The sequence below is a fragment of the Quercus suber genome, unplaced genomic scaffold (genome assembly GCF_002906115.3).
Source record: "Quercus suber isolate HL8 unplaced genomic scaffold, Cork oak 2.0 scaffold_39, whole genome shotgun sequence".
Classification (NCBI taxonomy): Eukaryota; Viridiplantae; Streptophyta; class Magnoliopsida; order Fagales; family Fagaceae; genus Quercus; species Quercus suber.
In genome coordinates, this window is record NW_027069504.1 from 2,009,729 (window position 1) to 2,027,309 (window position 17,581).

At 34.3% G+C, this 17,581-nt stretch overlaps 2 protein-coding genes and 1 pseudogene across 2 annotated transcripts; 2 read left to right on the top strand and 1 right to left on the bottom strand.

The window, feature by feature from the left end:
• Nucleotides 1–29: 29 nt before the first annotated feature.
• On the top strand, nucleotides 30–6,906 carry LOC112014209 (putative pentatricopeptide repeat-containing protein At5g08490). Its single transcript, XM_065771115.1, has 7 exons — nucleotides 30–1,553; nucleotides 1,654–1,814; nucleotides 1,912–3,761; nucleotides 4,517–4,570; nucleotides 4,713–4,779; nucleotides 5,684–5,941; nucleotides 6,020–6,906. The coding sequence occupies exon 1, from the start codon at nucleotides 34–36 to the stop codon at nucleotides 1,315–1,317; it is 1,284 nt and encodes a 427-aa protein (XP_065627187.1). The 5' UTR covers nucleotides 30–33; the 3' UTR covers nucleotides 1,318–1,553; nucleotides 1,654–1,814; nucleotides 1,912–3,761; nucleotides 4,517–4,570; nucleotides 4,713–4,779; nucleotides 5,684–5,941; nucleotides 6,020–6,906.
• Nucleotides 3,159–3,686, bottom strand: LOC112014208 (VQ motif-containing protein 31-like; annotated as a pseudogene).
• LOC111989670 (uncharacterized) lies at nucleotides 4,541–16,353 on the top strand. Its single transcript, XM_065771045.1, has 3 exons — nucleotides 4,541–4,570; nucleotides 4,713–4,779; nucleotides 15,971–16,353. Exons 1-3 carry the CDS (start codon nucleotides 4,541–4,543, stop codon nucleotides 16,351–16,353), a joined length of 480 nt encoding a protein of 159 aa, XP_065627117.1.
• Nucleotides 16,354–17,581: the final 1,228 nt, after the last annotated feature.

A 17,581-nucleotide genomic window follows, 5' to 3' on the forward strand; every position in this document is an offset into this window, starting at 1 on the left:
TATATATGACTATTATTGTCATTATTAAACTGGATGCTCAGTGAAGGAATTAAACCTGATTCCATTACTATCTTGACCATAATTCATTTTTGTACTTCTGTATTTGGAGAAGACAAGGTTAAGGAAACACATTGCTATTCAATTAAGGCTAGTTTATTACAAGGTGATGTTGAACCTACTGTTGGAAATGCATTGCTTGATGCATATGCCAAGTGTGGTAACATAGAATATGCATTCAAGATTTTCCAAAGTTTGTCGGAGAAAAGGAATTTGATCACATGCAACTCAATGATCTCAGGTTATGTCATTTGCGGATTACATGATGATGCATATAAGATTTTTAATGGGATGTCTGACGCAGATCTCACCACCTGGAATCTAATGGTTCGAGCTTATGCAGAAAATGATTCTCCTGTTCAAGCTCTCAATGTGCTTCAGGAGTTACAAGCTCAAGGAATGAAGCCTGATGCAGTGACAATCATGAGCTTCCTTCCAGTATGTGCTCAAATGTCCTCAGGTCACTTTCTGAAGCAGTGTCACGGATATGCAGTTAGAGCTTGTTTTGTGGATGTCCACTTGAAGGGAGCTTTGTTAGATGCATATGCAAAATGTGGTGCTATAAAGTATGCTTATAAGCTTTTTCAGTCAAGCTCCCATAAGGATCTGGTTATGTTTACAGCTATGGTTAGTGGGTATGCCATGCATGGTATGGGAGAGGAAGCACTTATGGTTTTCTCAAATATGCTTGAATTATGTGTAAAGCCTGATCATGTTATCATCACTGCTGTTTTATCTGCTTGTAGTCATTCTGGCCTAGTAAATGAAGGGTTAAAGATATTCAATTCAATAGAGAATATCCATGGGTTAAAGCCAACAATGGAACAGTATGCCTGTGTGGTGGATCTCCTTGCTCGAGGTGGAAAGGTAGAAGATGCATATTCTTTTGTGGCTAGGATGCCCATTGAAGCTAATGCAACTGTGTGGGGGACACTGCTAGGTGCCTGTAGGACTCATCATGAGGTGGAACTAGGCCGTCTTGTGGCAGATCGTCTTTTTGAAATTGAGGCTGACAATATTGGGAACTATGTGGTGATGTCAAACCTGTATGCAGCAGATGCTAGATGGGATGGGGTCATAGAAGTAAGAAAGCTTATGAGGACTCGAGATCTGAAAAAGCCAGCAGGATGCAGCTGGATTGAAGTGGAGAGGCGGGAAAATGTTTTTATTGCTGGGGACTCTTCTCATCCACAAAGAAGCCTCATATACACTACATTGTGCACATTAGATCAACAGATCAAGGAGCGGATTCATTTTTGAGTCACTTATGGGTTTAGTTATGGCATTTGTGGTGTCATAACTCATAAGGCCGGCGGAATTACTTGGCAAATGAGCTCAGACTTGATTCCCCGCAGCTTTTTGAGGCAGAATTCCTGCGTGGCTTTTGGGTGCAGATGCATCACTTTACTTGAGTGACTCCACTCCATTGACAATACTGATTGACTCTTCTACTACAGTCATACTCGGCTTAGTTATGTCCAACCTTTTTCTCAAATGTAAGGGATGGTTTGCTGCTGTAAGTTCTACATTTCTAACTACAAAAACTTCCATTTTTAAATTTCTTGCTTACTCTTCTCCTCCTTTTCCCTTTTGTAGGTGAGTTTCAAATTTCAGGTAAGCTTTTGAAGACCTTGTGTGACTGCCTGCTTCAGCTTAATCGCTGGGATCACTCTGCATCCCTATGGATGAGATGAATAATGTCAAATCATTTCGTTGAAAGTTCTCAGGGTTATCCCTTCAGTTGCACACCTTGGCAGGTCAGAGGCATTGGGATGAAGTTTTTCACGATCTTCAGCTACTAAGAGTCTCATATCTTATTTCATCTTCAAATTTTCATTCTCTCTCTTTATGCAGAATACCAAATCAGGTTCTTGGCATTCCATTTGTGGGAAGTTGGGAAAGATGAATGAACTACAAAGTTAAGGCATAATCAAACAATTTCTTTGTTATGATGTATGCTCACCAAACATGGTTTCACACATACATGAAGTGCATTATCCTCAGTCCTCACACCTTCTAAACTCCACTTTCTTGTCCTTTTACGCTTGTCCATGTGCTCTTTCTAGGTAAGACGTTTTAGCAAATATGAAATACACCCTTCGTATAGGATATACCAAAATTTGTTAAATACTAAACTTTTTGTTATATAATTGACTTCATAGTTATAGCTGCTCCCACATTTTCTTTTAAATGCAGTCCAAATACATAGTTTTTCATTTTTTTACCATCTGTTATTATGCTTGTTATTGCTCTCTTAGGAATATGCTATATTAGAATTATTGTTAAATTATTAAATTCACTGTTTCCTAATAGTTTAAGTTTTTAGAACAATCGGTAATTTATCATCATATCAGAGTAGGAGGTTTTGAGTTTGATCTCTTACTCCACTCTCCTTCCATTTAAATTGTTAAAAATACCACGTGTTGGACCTCACTTATTAAGGGGGAATTTAGGCCCAGACATGAGAGGGAGTGTTAGAATTATGATTAAATAATTAAATTCATCATTTCCTAATAGTTTAAACTTTTAAGACAATCGGCAATTTATTATGCTAAATTGAAAGTGTTGGCAAGGTTTGAATGTGTTAATTTTGAATGATTGCTAAGCTTGAGATCATCACAACAAGATCTGAATGCAGGCAGCAGAAAACTGATCATGCCTCTATCCAAAGTAATTCAACATGGGGCTGGCTGCAGGAATTTTAATGTACACTTGATCCAGAGCTATAAATCTAAAGCCTACAAAATACAAATTCCTCTAAAATCTGCATTGGAGATTTGGAGGTCCAAACTTTAACTCCATTTTTATTTTCAAACATATGCCCTAAGTTGTCCTGTTTTTCTTAACAAAAAGTTAGTTTTTATGCCTATTGCTGTGGGGAAAAAATAAATTTATTAAGATAGATTTTGGTCAAATTAAAAATCAAGAGTAAAAGATGATTAGTTTCCAAAAGAGAACCCCTCCCCCCAGAAAAAAGAAGAAGAGAAGAGGGATTTAGAAGTTATTCTTCTTTTTGAAAGATGTACTCTCTATATGGAAACAAAATGTTCTGTAGTTTGAAGCTGCCAAAAATAAAGGTCTTAACAGGATCAGCTGCATTGTTAAAATTTTGGTTTCTCACTTGTTTTGGGAGATGTTAGAGGGCACAAGGTAAGCAACTCTGGTTTAGTGTATCCTGGTTGAGACCGTCGTGATGAATGCAAATAAATTGCAGCTCTTTGATGGCTTTCTCTTCTTGGCTATTCAATTCAGGTATTGCTGATTCTTTATTCTTTTCCTCTTCCAAGATGGAAAGCTTTGAGAACATTGTAGAAGGGATCATGGCGCTTGGAAGAAAACCAGAGTTCCCTGATTTGATGAGGGAGAAGCTATGCTGCTCAGTTGATCCAGTTAATGTACCAGGTTTAAATGGGCAAGTGGGTTTAACTATCTCAAGCTTGGGCCTAGAGTATTGCCTTCTCTTGGGCGATGGCCTTTTTTACACCCATGACCTTTGTTGCTGCCCCTTCTTGTGCTGCATTAGTTTCTGATGGGCCTGTTAAGCGCTGTACTACCTCTTGGAAAGTATGTGCATCTATTAGTTCGAATGTGGTTAAAGGTTTACAACGCGCTGTTCCCTGATTATCCATGGATGTCTATTTCATTTGACAAGCTTTTCATCTCTATCAGGCTCTGACCTGCAATAGAGGCCCATTTATAAACTGGTTTGTGTTCTCATTCTGATAGCATCATTGTAGATAGGAGTTCGACATCTCAAGCTGATTCAAATGATTATACGACCTAGTGATTTAACAAGCAAAACATATAAAATTCAACAATGTTGCTTATTAACCAATACAAGACATATGTTTCTTTTGATCTCCTGTAGTTCTCAGTAGCTTATCTGCTAAACTTATTAAATTCACCATGTGTGTCTTTTGGTGGTGGTGTTGTTTTTTTTTTTTTTTTTTTTTTTTTGTAAGGACAATTTATTGCTTTTATGGGGAAAAAGTGAGACAAAAAGCAAAAATGTAAAAAGATTTTTCCTTGTGTATAGTTAACTTTCCAAGGTCACATGATTGAATTTCATTAGGGAACCTAAAATATAACATATAAGAAATTGTATCTAAGTTTTCCCTTGTGTAAATTATTTAACGAGTCATGTGATTAAAATATACATTGATAATTGTCATATAATGGGTTGGAAAAGATTCTTCCAAACAGATTTGGAGAAAAATTTTGTCCCTTTTTTTTATTGGTAAGTTACATAAACCCAACAAGTCTTGAACTCACAGCCTCACCCTCCATCTAGCACTTAAAAAGGGAAGGAGGTGTCAGTTGAGCTGGAGTTGGTTGGCAGTAATTTTGTCCATTGAAAAGTACATAGTTGATGCAGAGTATATATAATTGAAGGAGAGTAGAATATGGTTTTATTTGTTGGAGGTTTAATGAGGTCTTATTGTTTAAAATATGTGTGCAGTTGAAGGTCTTTAGGAAGACACTCATGAAATCACTTCAAGAAGATGAAAATTCTGTGAGTGATTTCCTTTCAGCATTCCCAAGTTTTTTAAAGAAGTATTTGTCTAGTTTAAAGTAGCAAATTCATGAAAATTGCTGAATGTGTTAGTATATTCTGGCTGGTGTTGTGTCACCACTAAATCTGGTATTTCCCACAGGTAGGACCTCCAGATGTTTCTAATGTACAAAGCCATTCAAGTTTATCTTCTGCATTGCAGATCGGAGGTCCTCTATATTACTTACGTTCCTTTTTTGTATTGATTGTATTATAACTAGTGGATTCTAGGTGATCTATTAGCATATCATGTTGATAAATGTCCCAACAGTGTGTCTGTGTGCACAAAGAAATGAAACTTGCTGACTAATGGGTCTTAATTCCTGCATAGGAATCTTTTGGGCCTGAAATTGAAAAAATTAGCTCACTCCTGGCCTTTATGGCCAAATGGAAAGAGCCCTCTTTAAAAGGGTGAGGTCTAATCAACCTGTGAAAGGGGAGATTTTGGGGGTGAGGGAGGGCTAGCTGTGCATATTATTGCCATCTGATCTAAATGAAAAATGAAAATGAATGTATTAACTCATCCAAAGCCATAAGTATCTTAAATTCCTTTGTGAAAATTTTCCATATCTTGTCTGACCGAAACAAATTGGAATTTGAAAACATACTGCATTTTTTTGTGGGTTGAAAATGCTGGCTTATGAAACTTACACCAATATTTTTATCCTTATGTTAATGCAATGACTTGTCAAATATTAAAGTGAAATGTTTGGTTCAAATTATGGTATATATAATTCTATCCGTACAACCATATTAATCCGAAAGAGGTTGTCTATTTTGTTTGAGAAGATTCTGCCACAGTTCCACCTCCTAGATTCCCTTCAGTCCAGAGTGAGATGTCTGAAGTAGGAAATTCATTTGTGGAGTATCATGCAACAGATGGTATATGCATGTTAAAAATTAAAGATAGAGTCTAATATAAGAGTTTCTTCACTTAGTCAATTGAATTAAGTGTCTTGCATGAATTAATGTGCATTGTAGGCATGCCATATGTGGTATTGCTTATGGATTCAAAACCCTGCAACTGAGCATGCTAGTTCTAACCTTAATTTTGTTGCTTGCTAACCCTTGCAGCTTTAAGACCTCATATATCACATGGCCTCCTGTTAGCATCCCAAACTAGCACACCTCGGCTTACTCCTCCAGGTTCCCCTCCTAGCCTCTCTGCATTGGTGTCCCCAATATGAACATCTAAACCTGTGTCCCCAAGGCAATATTCAATGTCATTTTCATCATCAAGAGGCCTATTTGATGATCAGTCTTCAATGATTTCTTCTATGTTCTCAAGCCATCACAGTTCAGTATTAAGCTCTGATTCAGGATGACAAACTGGTTAGCTCTATCATACCCATGCACCTATATAAGAAGATTGTTTATGGAAATTTTTAGTCCTTGTTTAATCTGTTTCAGGATGAAAGCGGGTTGATGGGAAAGAGTTCTTCTGCCAAGTAAGCTAAAGACAGTTTTTAGATCCCAATGGTGGAAGTAACTTTTCAAAAAACATCTTTCTAAATTATGCAAAAATCAAGAATTCATACAATGAATACACACATCCAATATGGCTAAAATGGTGCTTCTTTTGTCGATGAAATTCCATGAGTGCCATATTTTGCAGCTTACTAGCAATCCTGAGGTGGACCAAACTTTTAAGTCCTATTGTAACTTGAACATTTTTATTTAAACAAGAGGTCTGGATATGGGGGATAACATTTATTTATACTATTGCCAAAAGCAATAGCAGTCCTGGAACCCAAAATTTAAAATTTTTTGTGCTTATGATTTGGTTCTTGGCTTCTTGCCATTGAGCTGTAGCTCAAATGGTACACCCTCCCCTTAAAAGAGTAATGTTAAGGGTGAAGTGGGTTCAAGACCCAATGGGTTTGTGTGTAAGTTATCAATAAAAGAAAAAGGTTATTGGCTTCTCAAATGAAACAGTTGTTCATCTGATCCCTTCTCTTCTTGTCATCAAGAGCCGTTTGTCTTGTGATCATTTTGGTGCCTTTCTAGCCAATGTTAAGGAATTGAATGCCCACAAGCAAACCAAAGAGGAAGATTCTCTCTCTCTCTCCCTTTTTTTTTTTTTTTTTCTTGTTATCTCTTTGTAGTGTCCAACATCTATTTATATTTCTAGAGACTCTACAGAAGACTGATATTTGACCAAGAGAACAAGGACCTTTATGCTATATCTGAGGGATTGATTACTCGCAATGTCCACTGAACTTGTGTAACGCTAATGCTGGAATTGAAATTACAGCTTGTAAGCATTGTTGTATATTACTAACTTACTTTATAGTTTCTTTAGCAGTTTCCACTCTATAGTAGAAGTTAATTCAAAGTGTAATGCATTCTTTGAACTCCTGTTCAATTGCGTATTAGGTTGTGAATTTGCATGCTATTCTGATAAATTACTAGTTCTAAAACTAGAATAGGCTATAGAATATTGCCCTTTTTGTCACGTATACTAAACTAACAGAGCCCCTGTTAATTACTCGCCTGTGTGTAACAGGTGTGTGTACCATATCAGCTGAAATCGTGAGTTCAAAACACAATTTTAGTTAAATTGTAAAATCATGTTTTCAAGACACGATTTCATCATTTGAAATTTATAATTAATATCGTGTTTTGAAATAATTTTCATGTTCTGTGTGTATCGTTGTGTGCACTTTGCAGTGTGCAACAGCAATTTCCTAAAGTCTCTTATCAAAAAAAAAAAAAAAAAAAAACACAATTTCCTAAAGTGATTTACATACGTGGTAAAGCAAGATAAAATTTAGGTGGCCAGGCATCATGTTAGCAATGTGATTTATATATCATTTAAGAGAGCTTTGATGGAACTTCTCAAGGATCTAAGCTGTTGGATGCAGCTTTTTGGTTAAAGTAGGTTTTTTTTTTTTTTTTTTTAAATGCTCATAGGACACGATGGTGTTTGGTTTGTGCTCTGGCTTGTTGTTAAAAATTGATTAAAGTGTAATTGTACCTGTAAAAAACGTGACTTTGAAAAACTGCTCATAAAGACACGACAAATGAGAAGCAATAACTTGTGCATTACTTTCGACGTGTGCTAAAATGAGTTTCCCTTATGTTAATCTCTCTCTCTCTCTCTCTCTCTCATCATTCCAAATTTGTCCTCTCTCGCGAACCATTAATTCAAATCATGATTACTAACTGAGCAATATTACACACACAAAATTTGACAACATTTTTTTACATTTGTTATGTGATAATTATATACTGATTTTTATTTTGGCCCACTATTGAGTATCGATATCACTTTTTTTTTTTTTATCTATTACTACAGCAGTAGTTAAATTTGTTGTCAAATTTTGTGTGTCTATAGATTTTCTGTTATCAGTTGGTCTTGGTCTTCACTCCTTTGTTTGTAAGCCTATTCATGTACTGTGTTTATTACACATAGTGTGTGTAAATACTCTAATTTTTCTTTTTCTTTTTTTTACAGTTACACACTGTTAGCAATATATTTTTTCCTATATTTATTTATTTATGCTGACATGCGAAGTGAACTAGAATCTCCAAGCAAGCCAACCAAAATACGATACATGGTAAGATAACAAAAGTGATCCCAACACAAGGAAGATATTTATCTATCTTTCGGTAAAGGTTTTTGCGTACCTGCCAAATTATAATAATAGTAAAATAATTGATTTCGCTTTAGGAATAGAGAAAAAAAAATAAAACAATAATGCCACAAGCCAAGTTATAATTTATTGGTGAATCCGCAACACCTGTCTCCCTATTTTATTACTCCTTTATTCCGTTTTGATATATCTCAAAATGTAGCACTCTTGGAAAAGTTAAAAGAATACGATGTTGTTAACTTTTCTAATTTACTTTTTATTTTATTTAAGGANCAAACTTATTTTATGGCAACATGGTAACATAATTATATTCATTTAGTTTTGTATCTTCATTGATCAAATTTCGTTAACATAATTATATTACTTTAGTTTTGTAACTTCATTGATCAAATTTCGTTTAAAATATACGCTTAAAGTTCCTCACTTTTGATAGGGACTTTAATTTTCATAACCATTTCTAATTAAAGAGTCCTCTTTGCCTTTTCTGGCATCCAATTCCAAATTGTATGCAACCATCACATCAAAGTCTCCCATACTCGAACGAGTCTATGTGATTCTATCTGAAAGATCCGATCTTAGGGTTGGTTTTGGAATGGAATTAATGAGTCTATTGTAATTTGCAATAGAGTGAGATGTCAAAGGATACCATGCTGTCCGTGCCAAGGTCCCAATTCCCAAGATCATCTCAAACCTACCTTATCACATCAAGTTCTCCTTCTCTTTGCTTAAGGGGCCTTCAATGTAACTATGTAGCGGGCCGGTTCACTACAGTGAAAGTGGTATAGTGGTAGAAAACTCTTATGATTCATCATTTTGTAACTCTAAAGATGTAGGTTTAAGTAATAACTAGTATCATTATTACATAGGTGGCCTCACGTCATTTATGAGTAAAGTTTAAGTGGGCTAGGGACAGTGACCACACATATAAACTTTTTTTTAATTAAAAAAATGTAATGGACCTATATGCAACTAGCTATTTGATTAAAAAAAAAAAAAAAAGTACCTTGGAGCCATTGGTTATTTGATAAAAAATGAACCTTGGTGCCATCTAAAAGGATCTGATCCATACACCTCTCAAACAGTGGCCATGCTTGAACTAGGCCTCTCCAAATCACTGATTGACCATCCTTTGCTTTCCTGGCTATTGTAGCTCGCCAATTCAAGCATTTTGTTTGATTTAAATTTTCCTAGTGTACCAGCCTCCATTTCATGCTTGGATAAAAGACTGATATTTTTTGCTTCAAAGTTTACCATTATGTTGTAACTAGCATAAGGCAGATGATTCTTGATCATAATATTTGGACACTATTAACTCTTCTAGTTAAGTGATGCCACTTCCAAGTCCTAACTATAAAGTGTTGCATGGTCTAGTGATTACCAAACCGATTAATCAGATGTTTTAAGAGCATAATGTATCCCTTAATTAAAAAAAGAAAAAGAAAAAAGAAAAAAGAAAAAGGAGATGAAGAAGAAATGAAGGAAAATCTAATACTTGATCATTAAGTGCGCACTTAAGCTTTCTATGGAAGAAAGAGCACTCGGATCTTAACTCAAGATATCATTATTATTTTTCGTTATCTTTAGGTTGGCAAAAACTTATATTAAAAAAAGAAATATCTTTATGTTGGGCTTGGAATATTTAACAAATATAAACTTGCTTAAACGTTTCAATTAAAGTGGCATGATTTATTGATAGAGCGAATCCTTGACTAAATCAGTACCCAATATCATCATGAACCACATTAACACAGATAGTAGATCTCTTTTTAACTTTTCGGACTATTTTTTTTATCTACAATATTTGTCATCTCCAATGAATTCTTGCTTTAAAAGTGAGATTTCCTTTTATTGTTATTTATTTTTTATATACCTTTACTTACTTATTATAATAAACAAAATGTACTAGTGGGGAGTGTGGTGTAATTAACTGATTATATATTTTAGAGAAACAAAAGTCAGATCCTAAGATAAGTTTCGATTATAAGCAATTGGTATATATTTTAGATTATTAACTAGTTAGTGGCTTTCTTTCTTTTTTTTTTTTTTTTTTTTTGAGGAAAAACTAGTTAGTGTGCATGAGTGATGCAATTATAAATTCGGTATTAGTTCCCCCTAGGCCCTAGGCCCCAATTATATTGCAATTTGCAAGTTGCTGGATGGTTTTGCCTGCATTATGTGAAACATGCATAACTGTTATTATCAGACCGACCAAGACATTTTTATTTTTATAGGGGAAAATTATCAAGGACCAAGACAATTTCAATGCATAGAAACTTGGACTTGCCTCACTTCCTTGGTTTACAAAGAGACCCTTAGAATAACTTTTTTTTTTTAATAGAAAGTTTCAAACCAAGACATCAATCAGTTTTTGGTATAGGCAGATATAAGTCTTATTCAACCATCAGAGACTTTACCAGTTGAGCTAACTGTAACTCATAGAATAACTATTCTTTAAATTGAAGAATAATTATTCCTCTTTAAAATTAATGTAATAGCTATTCAGTGGTGCATATAATAAGTTTTAAAATTAATATATTTCCAAAAATATAAAGTTTCCTTATATATCATCTATTACAAGTTTTTCATATATAACAACCAAGCTTATGGATAGTAATAGTTATTCCATTACAATGTTTTATATTCTCAGTAATAAAGATTACTATTCCTAATGATCTACATTCAATGTACCAGACGTACTCTTAGTATTAATGTATGTTCAATTTTATAGTATAGCATAAATTATAACTTACCAATCTGTGATTTGGCCAAATTTAAGTTGTTTACCGGTAGTTTAAAAATTGACACTTTACTCATCTGAAGTTAGCTCAGTTAAAGTTTTGTAATTCACTTATGTTAAAAATATGGCTAAATATGTAATTTTGTTTTACTTTTACGTTTCCCTCCTTTAAAAAAAAAAAAAAAAAAAAAAAAAACATAAAAATACAAGATCAAATAAAATAAATAAAATAATCTAGTGGAACACTTGCATTATGGGATTTCAAACCGCAAGTGGGCAACTTAAGTTTCAGTCAAATCTCAAGTGAGTAAGTTGTAATTTACCCTATAGTGTGTGTGTGTGTGTGTGTGTGTGTAGAGAGAGAGAGAGAGAGAGTATTTTGAAGAAAGCACGTGCAAAATAAAAAGCCGTGAGGTGTGGGAATGGGGAACCAAGTGAACAAACATTCAATTATTTTATTGCCTAAGCGAAAGAATTATCAATTTTTAGAGAAGCACAGTTGTTTGTTTGTTTGTTTTTTTTTGGGGGGTGGGGGGGGGGGGTGAGAAACACACATAAACACAAACTCTACTCAAAAGTCAAGAAACATAGTATTAATCTCCATTTTAACTAATAGATTTATAATCCAATGTGATCATTTTTAGGGGTTTATTAAGCATATTTTGGTTGAAATAGTATTTTACCTAATTCATTGTGAATAGTCTAAGAACATGTAGTTTATAAAAAATGCAAAATTGGATGTGAATCTCTACCATTTTAACTAATAGATTTATAATCCAATGTGATCATTTTTAGGGGTTTATTAAGCATATTTTGGTTAAAATAGTATTTTACCTAATTCACTGTGAATAGTCTAAGAACATGTAGTTCATAAAAAATGCAAAATTGGATGTGAATCTCTACCTATGCAACTTGCTCTTTAATTTCTCTAAAGTAAAGTCCTCTTAGCTAAGATAATTTCAACCTTAACCCTAAGTCTTTTTCTTTTTCCCTAAGGGTCGTCAATGGGCCAGGTCGGACCGGCCCGACCCATTTTTACTTGGCCCATGGGCACAATAGGCTGGGCATAATGGGCTATTAACTAGTTAACGGGTCGGGTCGGGCTGGGCCGAAAGAGAAAACCTTAGCTCATGACCCTGCCCATGGACAGTGCCCATTTTGTCTTTAGCGAGCTGGGCTATCGGGTTAGATCTAATGGGTTACCCATGAGCTTGTGTTAGCCTATTATTTTATTATTTTTATAAGGAAAAAATCAATCTATTTTTTTAAAGGAAAGAATTAAAGAATTTAATATTTAATTACAAATTTTTTTACGGTCAAATCTATTTAGTTTTTTGTTTTGTTGATGGAAACTTATGTAATTTTTTATTTATTAAGGCTTTAAATTGTTTTTTTATTTTTATCTTTAATAAAAAAAATGTCAAATGGTTAATTCAAATTTGATAGACTACTAGAAAAAAACATATTTAGTAATCTAAGTTTAGTATTGTAGGGACTCAATTTGGAAAAGCCTCCTAAAATGAAATGGAAAAACGGTCCAACAAGCCCAAACAATAAATTTTTAGAGAGTGGGTGAAAGAATTAGCTCTACTTGATAGGAAAAGCCTCTCGTTTCTTTGTCTATTTTTTTGTCCCCTCACTATAATATCATTTCCTTTCATGTTATATACTACATTCCTCCCCTTACTTTCGCCGTACACATGTAGGTTCTATTATGGGAACTCCTTTCTGTCCCATCTCCCACTCTTTAGAATCCTCAACCAACCATCATAAGGCTGCTTGATCACTGTTCAGGCATCACCTCCACATTAATGCGGTCAGAGAGTTAGCTGGGAAGTATTTAATGTGGAGGTAGCAGCGTCAGAAGATATTTGTTGCCTCCATTATCCCATATCCGTTTCTCAATTACAATACAACCTTATAGATTATCTAAGGTAATCAGATAGTTACATCCACCTCGGACTATCATTTTGAGGTGAATCTTCTCCTCGGACACATTTTAGATTTTCATTTGCAGTCCTCGGCTCTTCTTCTTATATTGTTCGTATCATGCCCTTATTAAATCATTCTCGGGCGGATTACTGTCCTCGGATTGGGCCATTGCGGCCCATTCCCTACAAACTTACCAATACCACCTTATATAGTTGGCCCCACAAGTACAATTACTTTAGGTATCTTAGTGGTTGAGGGAGTCCTCTTAAGAAATTCCTCTATAATATCTCAAGATCAATACTTCATACACTTCATATATATTTTTGTTATGAATTATGAGTTATTAGGCTGGGTCAATGGGTTAGGCCAACGGGCTAGACAACAGGTTGGGCTACTGGGCTAGCCCACCAGGTACCCATGGACATAAAAACTAGCCCACAGCTTGATCCACTGGGGTAGTAGGCTACCCATGGGCCTTAATAACAACAGACCGGGCAGCCCATTAGCCCGGTGGGTCATCGAGTTTCTGGGTCGAGCTGTGGGCCGTGGGCTATTTAATGACCCTTATCTTTCCCTATATAATTGCAAGAAGGAGGGAAGGAGAATAATAATATTTATAAGTGAACTTCCAAACTTACCTCAAAATGAATTTTTTTAATTATTAATTTTAGCATTTATAAATTAAAATCCGTCAACAAGAACTTTATAATTCAATGCAATTATTTAGTTTCTTTTATAAAGAAAACCAGTGTATAAATCCCCCTCCCTCACTTGTTGTAACAAGACATTGAAATGTTTGAATGGTGTGATTTTCTCTCGAATTTATAGATCTCTAGATTTTGTCATTGTCTTCGTGTTTGAGTTTTTGTTTTTTAAATTGTTTTTTTAATGAGTTTGTTAGTAGAATACTGAAATAACATGATTGGACTTATATATATATATATATATATTAAATGTTAGGAATTAATGTGATAGAGTTTCCTAAGTAGGAGGACTTTGATTCTTCTTGATAAATATTATAATTAATTAAAAAAAATCAAAGATCCTTATTCATTCATATCAAAGTATCTTCAAATAGAGTACCCCATAAACTAAGTGACATGTCTTCCGAAAGGAATATTGAATAATTTCACCGACATGCATGTTAGTTTTGAAAATGATACATAGTAACAACTAACACGCATGTCAGTATGATATTGTATATATATTAAAAGTTGAAAAAAGTAACTTTTAATCTCAATCATTAAATATAAAAAGTTGAAAAATAGATAAAAAGAAGTTAAAATATTAAAGTTAAAAATTAATAATAGTAAAAATTTATGTGAAAAGAAATAGAGTAATTGTATCTAGTTCAATACCTTAAATATTGCACCGGATCCAAATCTATACATATGCATATATATATATATATATAATTTTTTTTTTCATAATTGGCATTTGCATGCTACGGTACAGTTCTATTTATGATTCCATATGGTCATATGCTCTATTTATTTTTTGTGCATTTTTTAATCAACTTTCTCTTTTCTCTAGTAAAATATCTTTACTTTTTCTCTCTCACATGTGTATATATATATATATATATTTCCATAATTGGCATTTGCATGCGACGGTACAGTTCTATTTATGATTCTATATGGTCATATGCTCTATTTATTTTTTGTGCATTTTTTAATCAACTTTCTCTTTTCTCTAGTAAAAAATCTTTACTTTTTTCTCCCTCACAAGTCACAGCCACTCATCCTCTCACCCTCAAACTCTATTGCCCCCTCTCTCTCTCTCGCAGCCACTCATCCTCTCATCATCAAATTCATTCTCTCACCCTTTGAATACTGACCAAATTCCTCTAATAAAGAATAAATAATTAATTAAAAAATTAAAATTTTTTTAAATAAAGTGATAAAAAGAATAGATGATGTGATATAGAATATATTATAGAGTGTTGTGTCAAAATAGAAAAAAAGTAACCTTTTAACGTGTTAATTTTTTTTTTTTTTTTTTTTTTAATTTTAACAATACTTATGCTAAAGCTCTAACATTTAACAAACTACTCCGATTCTCTGACCAAAGTTAGGGAATTTTATTTATTTATTTTTTTTTTGGTGGAGAAAGAACAAAGGTTAGTGAAGTTGATACGCATTTTTCAGTTTTTCCTTTTCAATTTCTTTGAGTTTTAAACATGTAAATTTTTTTATAAAATTTGGTACACACAATATCACCTAAAATGCTACCAAACCCAGTTTGATTGTCATTCACATCACATGGTACCGGTTCCTATCTAACTCAGTAGCATCTGTATAATTAATATATAGCACCATTATTGCTACATGTTTTCAACGTACTCAATAGTCAATATCATGTAGCACTATTTTCTTTAATAAAAAAAAAAAAAAATCACCTTTTTGCAATGTTTCTTTAATTCCTTCGCATGTATTTTTCACTTTTCACTTCGGGAAAAGCTGACATAAATACTTGAGTTATTATATCTGAGAACGTGATTTAAAAATTACATTTTTAGTTTATGGAAACACGGTGTAAAATAAACACTTCTTTTTAACTTTTAATTAGCTATAAGTCTATAACTAAACTCAATGGAGTTGATATGTATTTTTCCTTTCAATCTCTTTGAGATTTACATGTAAGTAAAGTTTTGTTCCCTCATGGGTATCTGAGTGGTGAGTTTATTAATTTGAGATTTAACGTAAACTATACCAATATAAAGTCAATTTACAGTACTATCAATCAATAGAATTTCTAGTATGTCTTGAGTAAAATTGTCTGTTTAAAAGCTAAAACATCACTTATATATTAATATATTAAAAAAAAGAGTAAATCTTTGTAAATTTTGATACACATGAAATATAACTTATCGGCTTATCCTACTAGCTAGCCAGTGCTAGCAACCCCAGTTTGATAGTCATTCACATCACTTATATATTAATATATTAAAAAAATAAAAATAAAAAGTAAATTTTTATAAATTTTGAAACGCTTGCACATGCAGATGCAGTACGACCTTATGGACTTGTCCTAGTGCTAGCAACCCCAGTTTGATAGTCATTCACATCACATGATACTGGTTCCTATATGGTTCAGCAAGTGCCTTTGTAGCTGAGTTGTGGGGACTTAGAGATGGATTAATCCTGTGCAGTAACCTTAATATCCTTTGCCTAATAGTTGAAGTAGATAACAGTGCTCTTGTGGATGCCTTGCTTAACTCTGAGTATGTTAATCTTGTAGTTTCTCCTTTATTGGATGATTGCAGGCTGTTATTGAGCCAATTCCATCAGGTGCAGATCAGGCATTGCTTCCGGCAAGCGAATCGTTGTGCTGATGTTATGGCTAGAATGGGTTCTGTTCTTTCTTTAGATTTTCCTGTTTTTCTAAGTCCGCCTGTGGACGCTTTGGAAGCCTTTGAGGCTGATTTGAATGGCTTGTGTTTTGTCAGGAGATGTCCTGTTCGTGTTGTTGGCTTTTAGGCCTGTTTAATGTATCGTCCATTTTACCAAAAAAAAAAAAAAAAGATACTGGTTCCTATATAACCAAGTATCCTTTCTGTATAATAGCCCCTTCATTGCCACACCATTTTGCCTTTTGTGTCTGCAGTTCCCACTTCTTCCTTAATAAGAACATCCATGGAAACCTCTAAGCCTCATGTAGCATTACTTCCTCTCCCCGGAATGGGCCATTTGATCCCATACCTTGGTCTCGGCAAACTCTTTGCCACTCACCACAACTTCAAAGTCACAATCTTCCTTGTCAGCATTGATCACTCATCACAAACAGAGTCCAAAACTATCATCTCAGAAATGAGCAATGAGCGGAATAATTCAATAACCGGGGATAGAGAGATTTGAAACGTAAATATTCAATTACACAACACCAATATTTCAATTAGCAACACCATAATATGCCAGTTAACTACAAAAACCTTGGCACTTCGAGAAACTTTAAACATTGACAAATGATACACCATATCTTATCCCAATCTTAAAAGTATGATCACTCATGGTTTATGGGTAATGGAGCTTTCTTATTCTGGAGTTGCATGCGGCCTCAAAGTTTTGCCAATTCAGACAGTGCCCTGTAGGAGGACCACCTTTGCACATAGCTTTCTCAGCACTATATTTCATTCATTAACCCTATCCCTTATTCATGCCCTTCTTTGTCTACCATGATCTTCTCACCTTATTTTGTATCTCCTCCCTTCCCACCACTTTGTTTGATGGCAAAACCTCCAATCCGACTGCCATGCCAAATTCCTCTTAAGCATCGTAGCATTCTATCTTTTGCTCTGCAAAGAGTGGAAATGCAATTATAGGGATACCCTTCAAAATACTCTCCAGTGTTGAATTCCATCCACAATGAGATATAAACGCTCCAATAGAGAGTGCTCAAAATGTCCACTTGTGAAACCCAATCTGAGATCAGAAATCCAACATTTTGGATCCTTAACATAAATCCTTTGGTAAGTACCCAAATTGGTCATGATTTCATCACCACTCCTCCCCTTCAAATATGCCTTATCCCCAGATTCCTCAGCCGGTGCGCGTACCACCCATACAAACCTCTGCTTTCTCATCTCTAAACCCCAAGCTAGTTCAATCATTTGCTCGTGTGAGAGTGTTGCACCACTCCAAATGACACATACACCACAGAATCATTTGGTTGCTTCTTTAGCCAGTCAAACAGCAAATCACCCTTGGA

Bases quoted from the DNA above. Each gene is read 5' to 3' on its own strand.
- LOC112014209 (XM_065771115.1), top strand. From the start codon at position 34: ATGCTCAGTGAAGGAATTAAACCTGATTCCATTACTATCTTGACCATA.
- LOC111989670 (XM_065771045.1), top strand. From the start codon at position 4,541: ATGAAATCACTTCAAGAAGATGAAAATTCT. The intron at 4,571-4,712 runs GTGAGTGATTTC...TATTTCCCACAG, and splicing joins TTCAAGAAGATGAAAATTCT to GTAGGACCTCCAGATGTTTC. The intron at 4,780-15,970 runs GTCCTCTATATT...TATATGGTTCAG, and splicing joins TTCTGCATTGCAGATCGGAG to CAAGTGCCTTTGTAGCTGAG.